General features: G+C 41.7%; 1 protein-coding gene across 5 annotated transcripts in view; it reads left to right on the top strand.

The window, feature by feature from the left end:
• LIMS1 (LIM zinc finger domain containing 1) overlaps positions 1-12,403 on the top strand; it is a 76,455-nt gene that overhangs the window by 36,752 nt on the left and 27,300 nt on the right. The window contains exon 1 of one of the 5 annotated variants that reach the window (XM_056328682.1): positions 3,334-3,649. The exons of the other annotated variants lie outside the window; for them this stretch is intronic. Within the exon in view, the coding sequence (XP_056184657.1) occupies positions 3,543-3,649 (107 nt within the window). The 5' untranslated portion in view covers positions 3,334-3,542. Of the gene's footprint in view, positions 1-3,333; positions 3,650-12,403 lie in introns of those variants that run through there. 5 annotated transcript variants of the gene reach the window in all.

Below are 12,403 nucleotides of genomic sequence, written 5' to 3'. Positions count from 1 at the left end.
CTTTGAAAATCTTCAACTAAATTTAATTGAAATATGGTGGTTTCTTCAAAGTTTAAAAAAACCCCAAACCCAGAACAACGTGCACTGGAGTGGAAAAAAGAGCAATGACCTCAGTAAAGGCTTCTCTGTGTGGAATAAAAGTGCTAAAACTTTGTCTTTTCTGGTTTCTGTACTTAACGTGTTCTCTGTAAATACAGACTTATGAAGAAATGTACTGAATCTGAAATACTTGGTATTTTTTGTTATTCTTAAATTCAATTACATGGATTACTGTTCACATCCCTTTGAACACAGTGAAAAGTAACCAGACATAACCTGTCTTAAATGATTTTTAAAGTGCAAAATTCTGCTGAATTCCTACAGTCACCAGAAAAGCTGTACTTTTCACATAAATTTAAGAAAGCACACTTCAGGCCTGGTATATCAAGACAAATACTTTGTAGGACTGCAATGAAAACTCAAGCATGAGCCATGTCCCACGTAATAAAAGGTTATTTATGGCTTGGGATGAATGAAGAACTGCATAGTTTCTGTCTAGGTTCTACCTTTTGTTGCTTAGACATGCGTGATTTTTTTCCTCTAATAAAATACTGATAATACCATGCCTATCCATCAGATTGCAGTAGCAATGTTAGCTTTCTCTGGGGGTGGGAGGATGGTTGGTTGCATGAGTGAGGCGGTGAAGAGGCATGCGCTGGAAAATGAAGAGTGAACCTTCAAAGTACAGGACGTAAAAGAAAGCTGCGTGTTACCTGTAATAAGAAAAGCTGTGGTAACTTGGCCAGTCCTCAAAAATTTGGACGGAATGTGAAAGCTCCAAGTGGCCCCATCCCACACGAGAAGAATGTAATCTCTCAAAAAAAGGAATTATAAACAGCAGATAGGGGCTGGAAGGTAAAAGGAGACATTCGCTAAGGAAGTTCTTCCTTCAGGGTGAGGTCCATCTGAGTTGTTTTCTGGCAACCTTTAATCGAGTGAGTGCAGAAATATCACTTGCGTTCTCCAGCATCTCTCCAAAAAAACAGTTGGCCCTTAACAATATGTATTTGATACTCAGAACTTAAGGTTTGGCTGTTTGAGTAATTTCAGACTTGAAACCTCATCTCTCATGAGAATTTATGGAGAGTCCCCTAGGGCAAAAAAGGTGTCCAGTTTGGATTTCTTCTTGTAGAAAGCTTTAGGCTTGTTCTCAAGTCCTCCAGGAAAGTCTTTTTCTAAATCAGCTTAGACCCCTGTTGGAGTTCACTGAAATAATGTTGCTGTGGAGCTCACTGCCAGGTCTGTTGTAAAAAACTAACCATCTTGCCCTCCTAAATAAATGTTGCAATGGATTTGATCTCTATAACAAACATTTTTGTGTCTGGACTTCTTGTATTCCTATAATTTACATGGTCTGTATGGTGGTGTTGATTTTAAATTTTAATAATACCAATTTGGTGCAGCTCTGGTTTCCAAGTGTATTTTAGTAGAAGCCTTTGTCCCATAGGCTGTCCAAGTGCAGTGGCTGTTCATGCAGATAAACATGAATTTTAATGCTGTGTATTTCACATGAACGCAACTTGCAGCAAAGTTGGTGAAGAGTTGTCCTTTAATTTTTGATAGATTTGTGTTAATACAAAAGTATTCAGTGTACACTGGAGAGAGTGCTACTGTAGTGAATAAAAGATTATGAACAATTGTAGGTAATAGTTCAATTTCTTTAATTTACAAATAGCTGTTTCACAGCAAAAAAATGTACACTGTCTTCACTTTTTAGGTTAGTATGATCTAAAATTGATTGCTTGGACAAAGGTGAATCATTGGTACAGTGATATTTAAAGCACAGTAAAAACTGTTGGTAATGTCTAAAAGCTGCTGTGCCATGAGCGTCTGTCATCTGCCGTCCTTAACCTCCACTCCTAACAGCATTAACTTTTCATTGAATCGCTGATTGACTGACTGCAGGGAATTGGCATTTAATTATGTTTAAGCTTATCCTACTGCATATTGAGAAACAATTTTAAATACTTTGAAACTGGATTGCAGCATGTTTAGGCAAACATCGTGACCATTCCTTCTTTTATTTTCTGAGGACAGGAGCTCAGATGTATAGCACTTGTTGACATTTCAGTGTGTGCAACCTTCTAACATCATATAAATCACTTTGAATTTTTCCAGCCATTATCTATTTGGCATGTTATGTGACTCTTTTTCCAAAATAATTTCTGTTATTTTTCCATTGTGTGATGTTTTATATTATATGTTGATGACATTCCAGACCGAAGCATGCTGATAGTATTATATAAAATTACTGTGCCTGTGTTCAGTCTGGTAATCCTGACAAAATTGGTGTCATGTGGTGCACCCAGTATTACGTATGTTATGCTTTTCTCCATTACAAGAGTTCAGAAATACTCTTATATGTATCCTGCTACAAAATAAACACTTGAATAGTAAACTATGTTTCCTATCCTAGTCAAAACAGTCCTTGCAAATTATTACATTTCTTGGCTTTTATTAAATGCAAGTTCATTCTAAAAACACACCCTCTGCAACTCTCAATGTAGAAGTAGAAACTGTGAATAAAGTTTTTGTTTATGTCTGCCTAGGATAATGTCAAACTGTAAAAATGTTTCAAAAGGTGGTAAGCTATTTTGAAGCCTCCTTTTAAGTTGAAATGGAGAGTTTTATTACTAAAAAATTACTAAGTAAGATGAGACACAGAGCATGCAGATCCCTGCCAGTCACCTTCCTGTCTTACAGGAAACCTTAAGCGCTTTCATTCCTGTTTTACAATTACACAGGACACTCCATCACTACAAAATATGACAAATAGTTGAAGTAGTTATGTTTTAATAGCTGAGAGTAGGAAGAAAAACACATTGTGGTTTTCTTCTGATTTTCAAGATGTGTGGAAAAGAGCCATTTCTGACAAGCACAGTGCTGTTGTGTTTCCAATAGAGTATTTTAATGCTGGTTGCTGAAGTTACTTTGCGGCACACTTTGCTGCATTAATCTCCCTATCAGAGTTTGCTCACATGCTTGAGTAACTGAATTTTCATAGCACTGATGACTTTCTTTTTATCGTAAATTATAGCATGGAAAAGTTCACAGCTCATTGCAGCCCTGGAGTTTTTTAGCTGATCGCAGCAGGCGCTGGGAGAACTGCCTGCTTTGCACAGCACACGGCGGGGTTGCGCCTGCTGGGACAGCGAGAGTTCGGAGAGAGCTGGAGGGAAGCGGGTGAGCTTGTTGCAGACATCCCTTAGGTGTGATCGAGTGATAAAGGAAATGTGGTGCCCTTCGGGAGGGTGTGTACCTATGAGAAACAGGAAGCCGAGCAGCGGCCGCCTGCCTGCCTGCCTGCCTGCCGAGGTTGGTAGCTCGGGCGGGCGCAGGTGTGCCGACACGCCGCTGAGACTTCTCTCCAGGCGTCTTGGCAGGCACGCTCCTCGCAGCAACATCTGGAAGAGGCGGAGGGGGGAGAAACCCAACCCAAAGCCAAAACAGCACAACACCCCCCCCTCCCTTAAAAAAACCAACCCTCCAGGTAGAGGAGAAATATGACGGCCTTGCAGCTGAAAGAGTTGTCACATTCAGGTCTGTACAGAAGGAGACGGGATCGCCCCGATAGCGTGGGACTGCCCGGGTCACATGAAGAGAAGCTGAGGTGAGTGCGAGTTGACGGGTACCGCCGGGGCGCCGAGCCCTTCTCGGCAGCCTGCTTGCTTCGGTGGTTTTATCAAATAAAATGCAAACACAGCTCTGGAAAGTCACTGAAAAACACATCCATTGAGAAGCAGTCCCGAAGCGCTACAGAAAAAAAAAACCCAAAGGAAGGATAACAGGAGCCATACAGTGACCTTGTGGGTTTTGGCGATGGTGTGACTCCCATCCCTGGCTCTGGGAAGGGCAAATGTTAGCCAGCGGCTGCTTCTGGATCCCTTTTGACAGCCAGCGCTTGCAAGTATAACTTTCTGCAGGCTGACAAGTTTGCTCGGTCTGGTTTGAAGTCAGTTTCGGGTCACCCGGGCGCTGTGGGTTGTGCTGCTTCTCGGGGGGTCTTGGCGCAGCCCTTCCGCTGGGCTGGTTTCCTTGCAGAGGGTCTGGGTCGGCTCCTGGGCTCTGGCTTTCTTCATGGGGGGTTCTTTGTTGTGGAAAGGGCTTTAGACAAAAGAATGCAGCAGGACCACTTAGCCTGACCTTACCCAGGAAGGGTGACCAAAAATCGGAAAGTCATTTAATGTCCTGGGTTATCTTCCTGATGCTATGTGCCTTTTGAAAGAGTAACAGCGGATTTTCAAAAAAGCCTCTGTTTGGAGCAGGGAGATTGAAGAATTGTATGTAACCTGAGTAAGTGCAGACACACAAAAAAGAAGTAAAAATGCAAAGTTTTTTTTTTCTAAGTGTGCTCCGTGTGAAAGCAATCTCCTCCCGCTTCAAGCTCCGCAGAAAAGGATCCTGTGTAAATGCTAACAAAAGCCTCAGTGGAGAGGAAGTACTTCCTATCTCCTAATGCCTGTTCTTGTGTTGTATTTTTAGGTTATTTTTCAGTGGTGGTTGTGCATCGGATTGGAGTGCTGTGTAATTTAAAAGGTTTTTGTTGCTGTGCTTTCATTACCTGAGTTAGCAATTTCAGAACAATGGGCATTCAAATTACCCTTTTGTAATAACCAAGCACCTTAATTAAAAATCACTGTGGCAAAATATATGACTGTAGTCTACTGATACTATTTGCCACAAGACAGCAGAAATACAGGATCAGCTCTAGGAATGTGCTAACTTGTGGGTCTGAATGTGTGCTTGGTAACTCTTTATAGTAGTATTTCTGAATTGATTTCCTAGATGGATTTCTAATAGCATTAGCAATATATATTATATTAATTTGACTATAGGTGAAAAAATAATCAGTAGAGTAAGAGATGTGCAGAGATTCTTGACTTTTTTATGCTCAGGAATGAGGAAGAATAGATGTTTTTATGGAAGAGAAAGCCGCTTTTTAAAGTATGTACATACAAAAGAGCACTAGCTCTCTACAGTTGTATTGCCGTTTCTCTTATTTGTATGTACAGCCAAGATGGGAACGAGACCCTTTTTGGGCTGGGTGGGGGGAAGGGGTTGTCTGTACCAGTGTAAGTCTAAGTGTTTTGATCTTTTCCTGAGCCTCTTCTGGTTAAAGATGAGAAATATGTGAAATGGGGCTCGATCTTGAGAAATAAAATCCAAGTTGGGGGAAACAGCAAATCAGGGGACTTATGAATCAGCCCAGGGCAGGGTATTGGAGATACAGGAAGGTAAATAGAGCATGGTCAGATGATGCTTCTAGAGCAGGGGAACAACCCATACCTAAAGACAGAGCCTCTCTTATGTTTGCTAACAGCTTAAGTTGTTTCTTATTCAAAGTAAACCTTGCTCCTTCCTAACCCATTTTGTGATATTTCAGTGTGTTGCCAAGCAGCCTTGTTTGTCATTTTTACTGCATCCTCCATGACAAAAGGCTATGGCATTGTAAATACAGAATAACGACGTAACAACAGGGCAAAGAGCAATCAGGAATGAAGAGAAAAAGTTCTGTAGTTTTCCAAAACTGGAAACCTCTAGCTTTTTTTTCATATGCTCTCCCTGGTGACACTTAGACGCCTGTCCTTAGCAAATACTTTCAGAGTATGTAGAGTTCACAAGAAAGACAAGAGATTTCTTTCATCTGCTAAATATAGCTTGCCATCCTCCATGGCTTTGCAATGCCCTCCTGTAGTTTCTCTCCCCAGTTCTTTGTTCTAGTGCCTTTGTGTTTCATTTTACATACATATTAATCCACGTGTTAAATAATATCAGCCCTTGAGGAACAGTTTACTGAAAGCTGCTTTCTCAGTTCAAGTACCGTATTTTTCTAATCCTGGGCCAAAATGTAATCGAGATGCCAATGTCCTCAGGATATTCTGTGAGAATTTCTGTATTTAAAAAAAAATTAAAATGAAAATCACTCTTTGTTGAAGTCATGCATGGTTTTCTGCCAGTTTTCATTTTACAGCCTTTCACACCTTACCCCAGTATGAAATTTCTCTCTCCTGCCCTTTTTGAGGTCTGTGTCTCCTTAGGTAGTGGTTTCCTGGCATCTAGGCTGGGGTGAGTGTTCCTCTGGTAAGGCACAAAACAGCAGTAAGTAACCCAGCTTCTCACACCCCTTTGCCTTGGCTGCAGGGTGCCTGGGACTGCCTCTGCTCTGCTGTTGCAAGCACCGCTGTAATTGTGGCTCCTGGGTCCGGCCATTGCTGCAGGAGCTGGACGTTGCTTGGTAGGACAGGGGCTTGTGTGCGTGCAAACTGTGGCTGAACCTAGCCAAGCGCTGGCAGTGGCAGTGCTGCAAAGCAGCTTTGGGGGGGCTTGGTGCCATAATTCTGTCTTTGCTCCTTCCTGGGACATTGTCAGTGTCATTTGTACTTAAACCACCTGATATTACTAATAATTAGGGCACTATGCAGCAATGCACTGGAACTCTTAAACATGTACAGAGTGCATGTTTATCATATAATGTATCCCATACATTTTATTTTCCAGCAACCAAAATTTCTTAAAACAATTACCTTTACAGTATAAAAATAATTTCTTATGTTGACATAGCTTCATTATAGGTCATGTGCCATGGGACTCAGCTCCACAACAGGAAGGTGAGCTTTAGCTTCTGCATCTGTGTCCACTGATGTCATTTCACCCCCATCATTTTCTTCCAGATCTGCTATTCAGTTTATGATGAGTCAGTCTCTACACACATTTCCCTCAGTCTTTTGCAGGAAAGACCATAGGAATATAGCTTGGCTCTTTCCATTAAGTTTTGTAGCTTGTCAGGTTTCCATTTACAGTAGCATCTTCTAAATACATACTTAAAATACATCCAAAAATCTTTTGCTCTAGCAAGTAGGTGCCAGGTCGTCTTGAGGAGAACTGTTCTCACGCATCTGTGGCTATCTGCAGGGCCTGATTCACAAGCAGCAGAGCTTACTCTAGTGCATGGTTTTGCTCGTTTTGCCTACCCAGTTGCTGTAATTTCTCATCCTGCTGCAGACAGAGTCCAGCACCTTGCATTGCTCCCACTGCCCTGCTGCAGTTTACAGGCTGGTGCTTGGTGCTGTAACTTCAACATTGCAGGTTGGTATGGTGCAGTGGCTGAGCAGCTGAGCTGTCCCGCTGGCAGTGGTGAGGACCTGAGGGGGCTGAGAAGGACCACCAGAGCCTACCCAGTTGAGGAGAGTGAGGACATTTCAAGGGGTGGCACCTATAGCCATAAATAGCAAGCCCTAAGCTCAACTGAGATCGGGACCGGGGTGGGAAGGTAGGACTCATCCCCCTCTTTTAAAAACCTATCCTAGGCTGGAGTGAGTTGCCTTCCCAGGGAGCCTCTCTCATCCCCTCCACCCCACCTCCTCCTGGTGGTAACCCATGCCCAGGCTGTCCCTGCAGCTGCAGTGAGGTGAAAGGAGCCCTTGTCCTGACAGCACAGCACATTGATGGGAATGGGAAATTTGGCTTCTCTTTCTACATCTCCCACTCCATGTATCACTTAACAAACCTCATAACCTCTCTGGGAGCCTTTTAATCTGCTGCTGTAGATGCTCCTGGTGCTTTTCTGACCTTATAGGGAGCTGGAGCCTGCCTCCCTGCCTCATGTAAAATGTGGTCTGGATAGCTCATCATTTTCTTGAACCTGCACAGTGAAAAAAAGTGCTTGGTTTAGACCTCTGCTGGGTAGGGATGCTGAATGCAGTCCTCTTCCCCTGCTTGAGCTAGGGTCACCAATGCCTAGACCTTCACTACGCAGGATGTTCCCCAGGTGCAAAGCTCAAAGTGCTGGGGGCTGCCCTGCACCTTCATCTCTCCTTTGTCTGCAGCAGATGCAACAGTCATTGAAGCAACCGCAACCTGAGAAGTCTGCTTTTCAGAATGGAGGGGAAGACTTGTCCTTTTCCAGCTATATTGATTTGGTGGGGGAAAAAAATGACATCTCTGATAAATCTCAACTTGTGTTTTCTTTAGAAATGGCATGTAAAAATTTCTGACTGTATGCTGAGCTATTCTTTCTTGCTTTTCTCAGCAAACGGGATGCAAAGGAAATTGTATGCATACATTTATGATTAATCATTAGGAGTCACTTAACTAGAAGTATGCTTGCTACTTTTGCTCTTTCCCCTTCTCATCCCATAGTCTTTGTAAAAATAGAATTATTTCTCTAAAAAATTTGATACTATTAATTTCCAAAGCTCAGTAAAAGGTACTGGGAAGAACAGGGGTAATTTATTTATTTATTTTTTATAATTACAGTTAAAATCAATTTGATCAATAGTGCTGGTAGGTCTCTTTTCTAAGTACATATGGGTTCAAATGTGATTAAAAATGTAAACAACTTTTTAAGAGGTTAGTTTCAAGTTTTTACCAAACAGTAAATTTCAGCATCTGCAACAAGTAATCATTGGCAAGCTTCAGTTGATGGCTGTCAGTTACTCAGGTAGTTCACTGCTCTGTTGTGTTTTGCAGAAAGCACTGTAGATGTTTTCCATACTAATAGATTTAAAGTGTCTGCCTTTTCTTTGCTCTCTGCTGCTGAAGCTGATGGGTACATCTGCGTGAGTAGGTGCAGGCAATCTTTTACGGGGTCCATTCAGGCTCCCGCCTGCCCCTGCACGCCAACTCCAGGTTGGAAGGCATGTGGCTGTGCCCCAAAATTTCACGCACAGATGCCCATGCAGATAAAATAGGAGACATAAGCACATTCTTATGTCCCACTGAGCCTTGGGGGGATAGGCTCTGCACAGCAAAGCTCATAGGTGACTATAAAAAGAATCAAATTAATAAAATCCCCCAAACATTGGCAGTGCAGTAGGGCTTAGTGCTTCCCTTTCTTCATGAAATACAGCATTTGGCAGTTGTGTGAGGTCACAAATCTCTTCAGCCTGCCATCAAAACCCCGTACGTAACAGCCACCAAGGTGTGCAGCTGTTTCCAGCTGCATGTCCCCCCTGAAGACCTGGTCTTCCTAGGAGGGAGAGAAGATGCTGGTCGGGGACTGCCTGGAGAATCAGGAATCAGGGAAAACAGGAATCATGTGTTGAGTTTTCAGATGCCTTAGAGTACTGAGGATGGGGGAAGGCAGAAAGAAAAGACCTGTCTGCACCTGGAAGCATTCTTAAATTTGATTTCCAGTGGTAATGTTTCTTAATAGCATCACAAATGTTACTATTTATATAGCTGCTTTCTGTAAGTGCTCATGGTGCCAGAGTCAGCAGGTAAAGCAGTAATTATTCAATACATTGGTAAAAAAAGAGACTAATTTATTAAACCAGGAAGAGCTTGAAAATAAATGTTAAGCCACAAAAAAATGAAAATTCTTCATTTGTTGTGGTTAGTAAGTCTTCTGGAATAATAGAGAGTTGGGACCTAGAAATACTAATTTGAATCAGATGCTTGGGAGCTCTTGATTAAAAAACAGTTTGCCTCATCTGCTAGCTGCTCTAATTGAAGAGAGGATTTGTACATGTAACCATAACACTGAATTGTTGTTATTAATTATAGTAACTTCCAGCCAGCAAGAGTATGTTTCATGGTTTTATTTTAGTATCGTGATACTGAGATTTTCTGTTCCAAGGTATCCAAATGACCAGAGGCATTACTTTTCATTTGTGCTATACTTTTCATGTCTCTAGGCATGAAAATAACTCATGAGGAACACACCCTTTTTTTCTTCTTGCCTTCTTTCTCACCCCTTGTCTCCTGCGTTGCATAATAACTCCAATTTTGTTTGACTTGCTCACCTGACTATCACCTCCTGTGACTCCAAATGACCAGAGGTAGCTGCTTGTGTAACAGAAACCCAAGCAATTACTACTGTTCCTTTTACACTTGCCTCATTGTAATAATCTATGATTTCAATAAATTGTTAAGCTTCAATGATTATAGCAATTAGGATTTTCATTGCTCTTTCTTACAGGATTAGCTGGCTAATGGTAAGTTGTAGGTTCCTATTTTCTGCTTTTGCTTTCATGTGTTTTGAAAACAGTTAATCAGAGGTGTTCTCTACAGAAAATGTACTGTGATTCCTCCTTTTTCTTCGTTATGGTTAAGCTCTCCTTTGAATGCAGTCAGTCACACTTCAGTGTATTTACGCACAGAAGTATTCTGCAGTGGAGAGAAAACTAAATCCTGTCAATGTCACCACTTAATAAAAATTACTAGTTTGCAGGCGTTAGGGAGAACAAGCTTAAAGACCGTAAGTTTGGGTTCCTTTTTATTTCATTTTGTTTTCCTGTGGTCTCTGCGCTGTTCTAGGAAATGCAAAGCTAACAGACATGGTGACCTCGAGAGGACTGTGAGCCTTGTACATGGTGCTCTCCAGACATGTGAACAGCTCAGCTTGCCAAGTATGTTGCCTCTGATGGTGGCCAAAAGCTGATGCCTGTGGAAGGAGGTAGAAGGCAAGAGTGGGCCTTTTATGGAATTTCCCTTGGTAGTAATCCCAGCTTGCTGCCAGCTGTGGCTCAGGGACTTCCTACAGTTTGTGACATACAGTGTTTTTCCCGTTGGTTAACTCTGCCAGTCTTGGCTTACACCTAGCAATCTCGGGGCATTTCCCAAACATGCGTGATGCACTGAGTTTTCATGTGTATTACCTGATTGCAGAGTCACAGAATGGCATGGGTTGGAAGGCATCTCTGCAGATCACCCAGTCCAAGCCCCCGCTACAGCAGGGTCACCCACAGCAGGTTGCACAGAATCGCGTCCAGATGGGTTTTGAATGTCTCCAGAGAAGAAGATTGGATGCCGTAGTGCACATGGTTGTGTGTTAATTTTTTTTTTTTTTGCTTGATTTGTCATAGCAGCTTCAGGCATTGTTCAGTTTTCATCTTTGTATCTACCGGTTTGCAGAAACTTCTGATTTTACTTAGTTCCTGGTAGCATTCTGAAATGACAGTTTCATATACAGTGCTTTATGAGCATTGTGTTTGGATGATACTGCTCAGCTTTGCTAGCAGATTTTAAATCACCCTGTGATGCGTCTTTATATGTCAAAGAGATGAAGCTCCATGATCTTTTGGAGCCTTTTGTCCAACAAGAGAAATTTTGTTTATGCCTTTTGTGACATATTTCCCTGTAGCTTTTCTGCCTTTTCTTTCTGCTGTAATGGCCATGATAGAGCTAGAAGAAAATTAATTAAAAAGCATTAGCTATTATCCTCAAAGGAAGTTACATATTGGCAGACACAGCTAGCAATACCTGGCAGCATTTCTCAGCTGTGCCCTTTCAAATGAGATTCAAAAGATTCAACCTGTTCCAGCAAGGAATGAACAGATGAAGGTGAAGCGGATGTGAAATGATGTTTGTCTTTTCCAGCATGTTAAATGCATGCATGCCACACTCTTCATAAATCATAAAGTTCTTGATCCGAGTTCAGTCTACCTTTTGAACTCTGTTTCTATGCAGCTATTGGAAAAATGTTACCCACTCGGAGTCATGACTCAAAACTGCCCTGGCTGGTCCCCTTCTTGTTCCAGTATGGAAAGTTTGCATTGAAAGCTGTTTGTCTTGCTTGATGTTTGGCTTTTCAGTTACAGTTTTGTACGTTTCTCCTCACTGATTTCTGAAACTGAAGCATACACTATAATTCTGATATGTGAAAAAAGCTGCTCCTTATACTTTTTTTTTTTTTTTTTTTTAAAGGACATGGTAGCAGTGCAGCTTCAGGATAGGATAGCGCCATGAGTTACCAGGTTGCATGTCATGAATTTTGCCTGAAGTCTACAAGTAATTGCTTAGTTTTAAGATACATTCCTTTCTAAAGCTAATCCTCAAATTATATCCGCTTCTTTGTGGTATGTAGCAAAGGGAAAGGAGGTTTAGTAGGGCTTGAGCCCCTCTGATGCAAAGCACATAACCCCACCATCTTCCTTTTTCTCTTGGCTTCTGTTCTGCCAAGCAAATAACCTGCGCTGCTCCTTCAGATAATCCCAGCGATACACTGTTGCGAGGGGTAACTTCTACATCTTCCCTCACAAGTCTTATTATAACTACTCACTCTTGCTTTACCCATTCAGGATTAGTTAGTTGCTGAGGTGGAAACCTAACTTTAAAAAACCCCTTGCTATAGTTACCAAAGCCTTCAGTTTGTGAAATGCGTGGAAGTCTTGCTTTGCACTAACTGCTACTGAAATTCATGCATGCTTACTTGACAGGTCTGCTAGTAGCATTGAATAGCTAATAAATATAAAGTACAAGATCAAGACCTTCTGTTTGTATCGCCCAAAATGTTAAGACCATCGTAATGAAGTATGAAAGCAATGCTATTTTGTATTAGCTTTATTTGTCAGTACATTGCTCATGCTTGACTCTTAGCAACATAAACTGTTTCAGGTTATTCTCTTTCAGGTGTTGAATATTA

Source organism: Falco biarmicus, chromosome 2, assembly GCF_023638135.1.
Source record: "Falco biarmicus isolate bFalBia1 chromosome 2, bFalBia1.pri, whole genome shotgun sequence".
Taxonomy (NCBI): domain Eukaryota; kingdom Metazoa; phylum Chordata; class Aves; order Falconiformes; family Falconidae; genus Falco; species Falco biarmicus.
The sequence above is the reverse complement of the archived record's forward strand: the minus strand, read 5'-3'. Positions and strand labels throughout refer to the sequence as shown.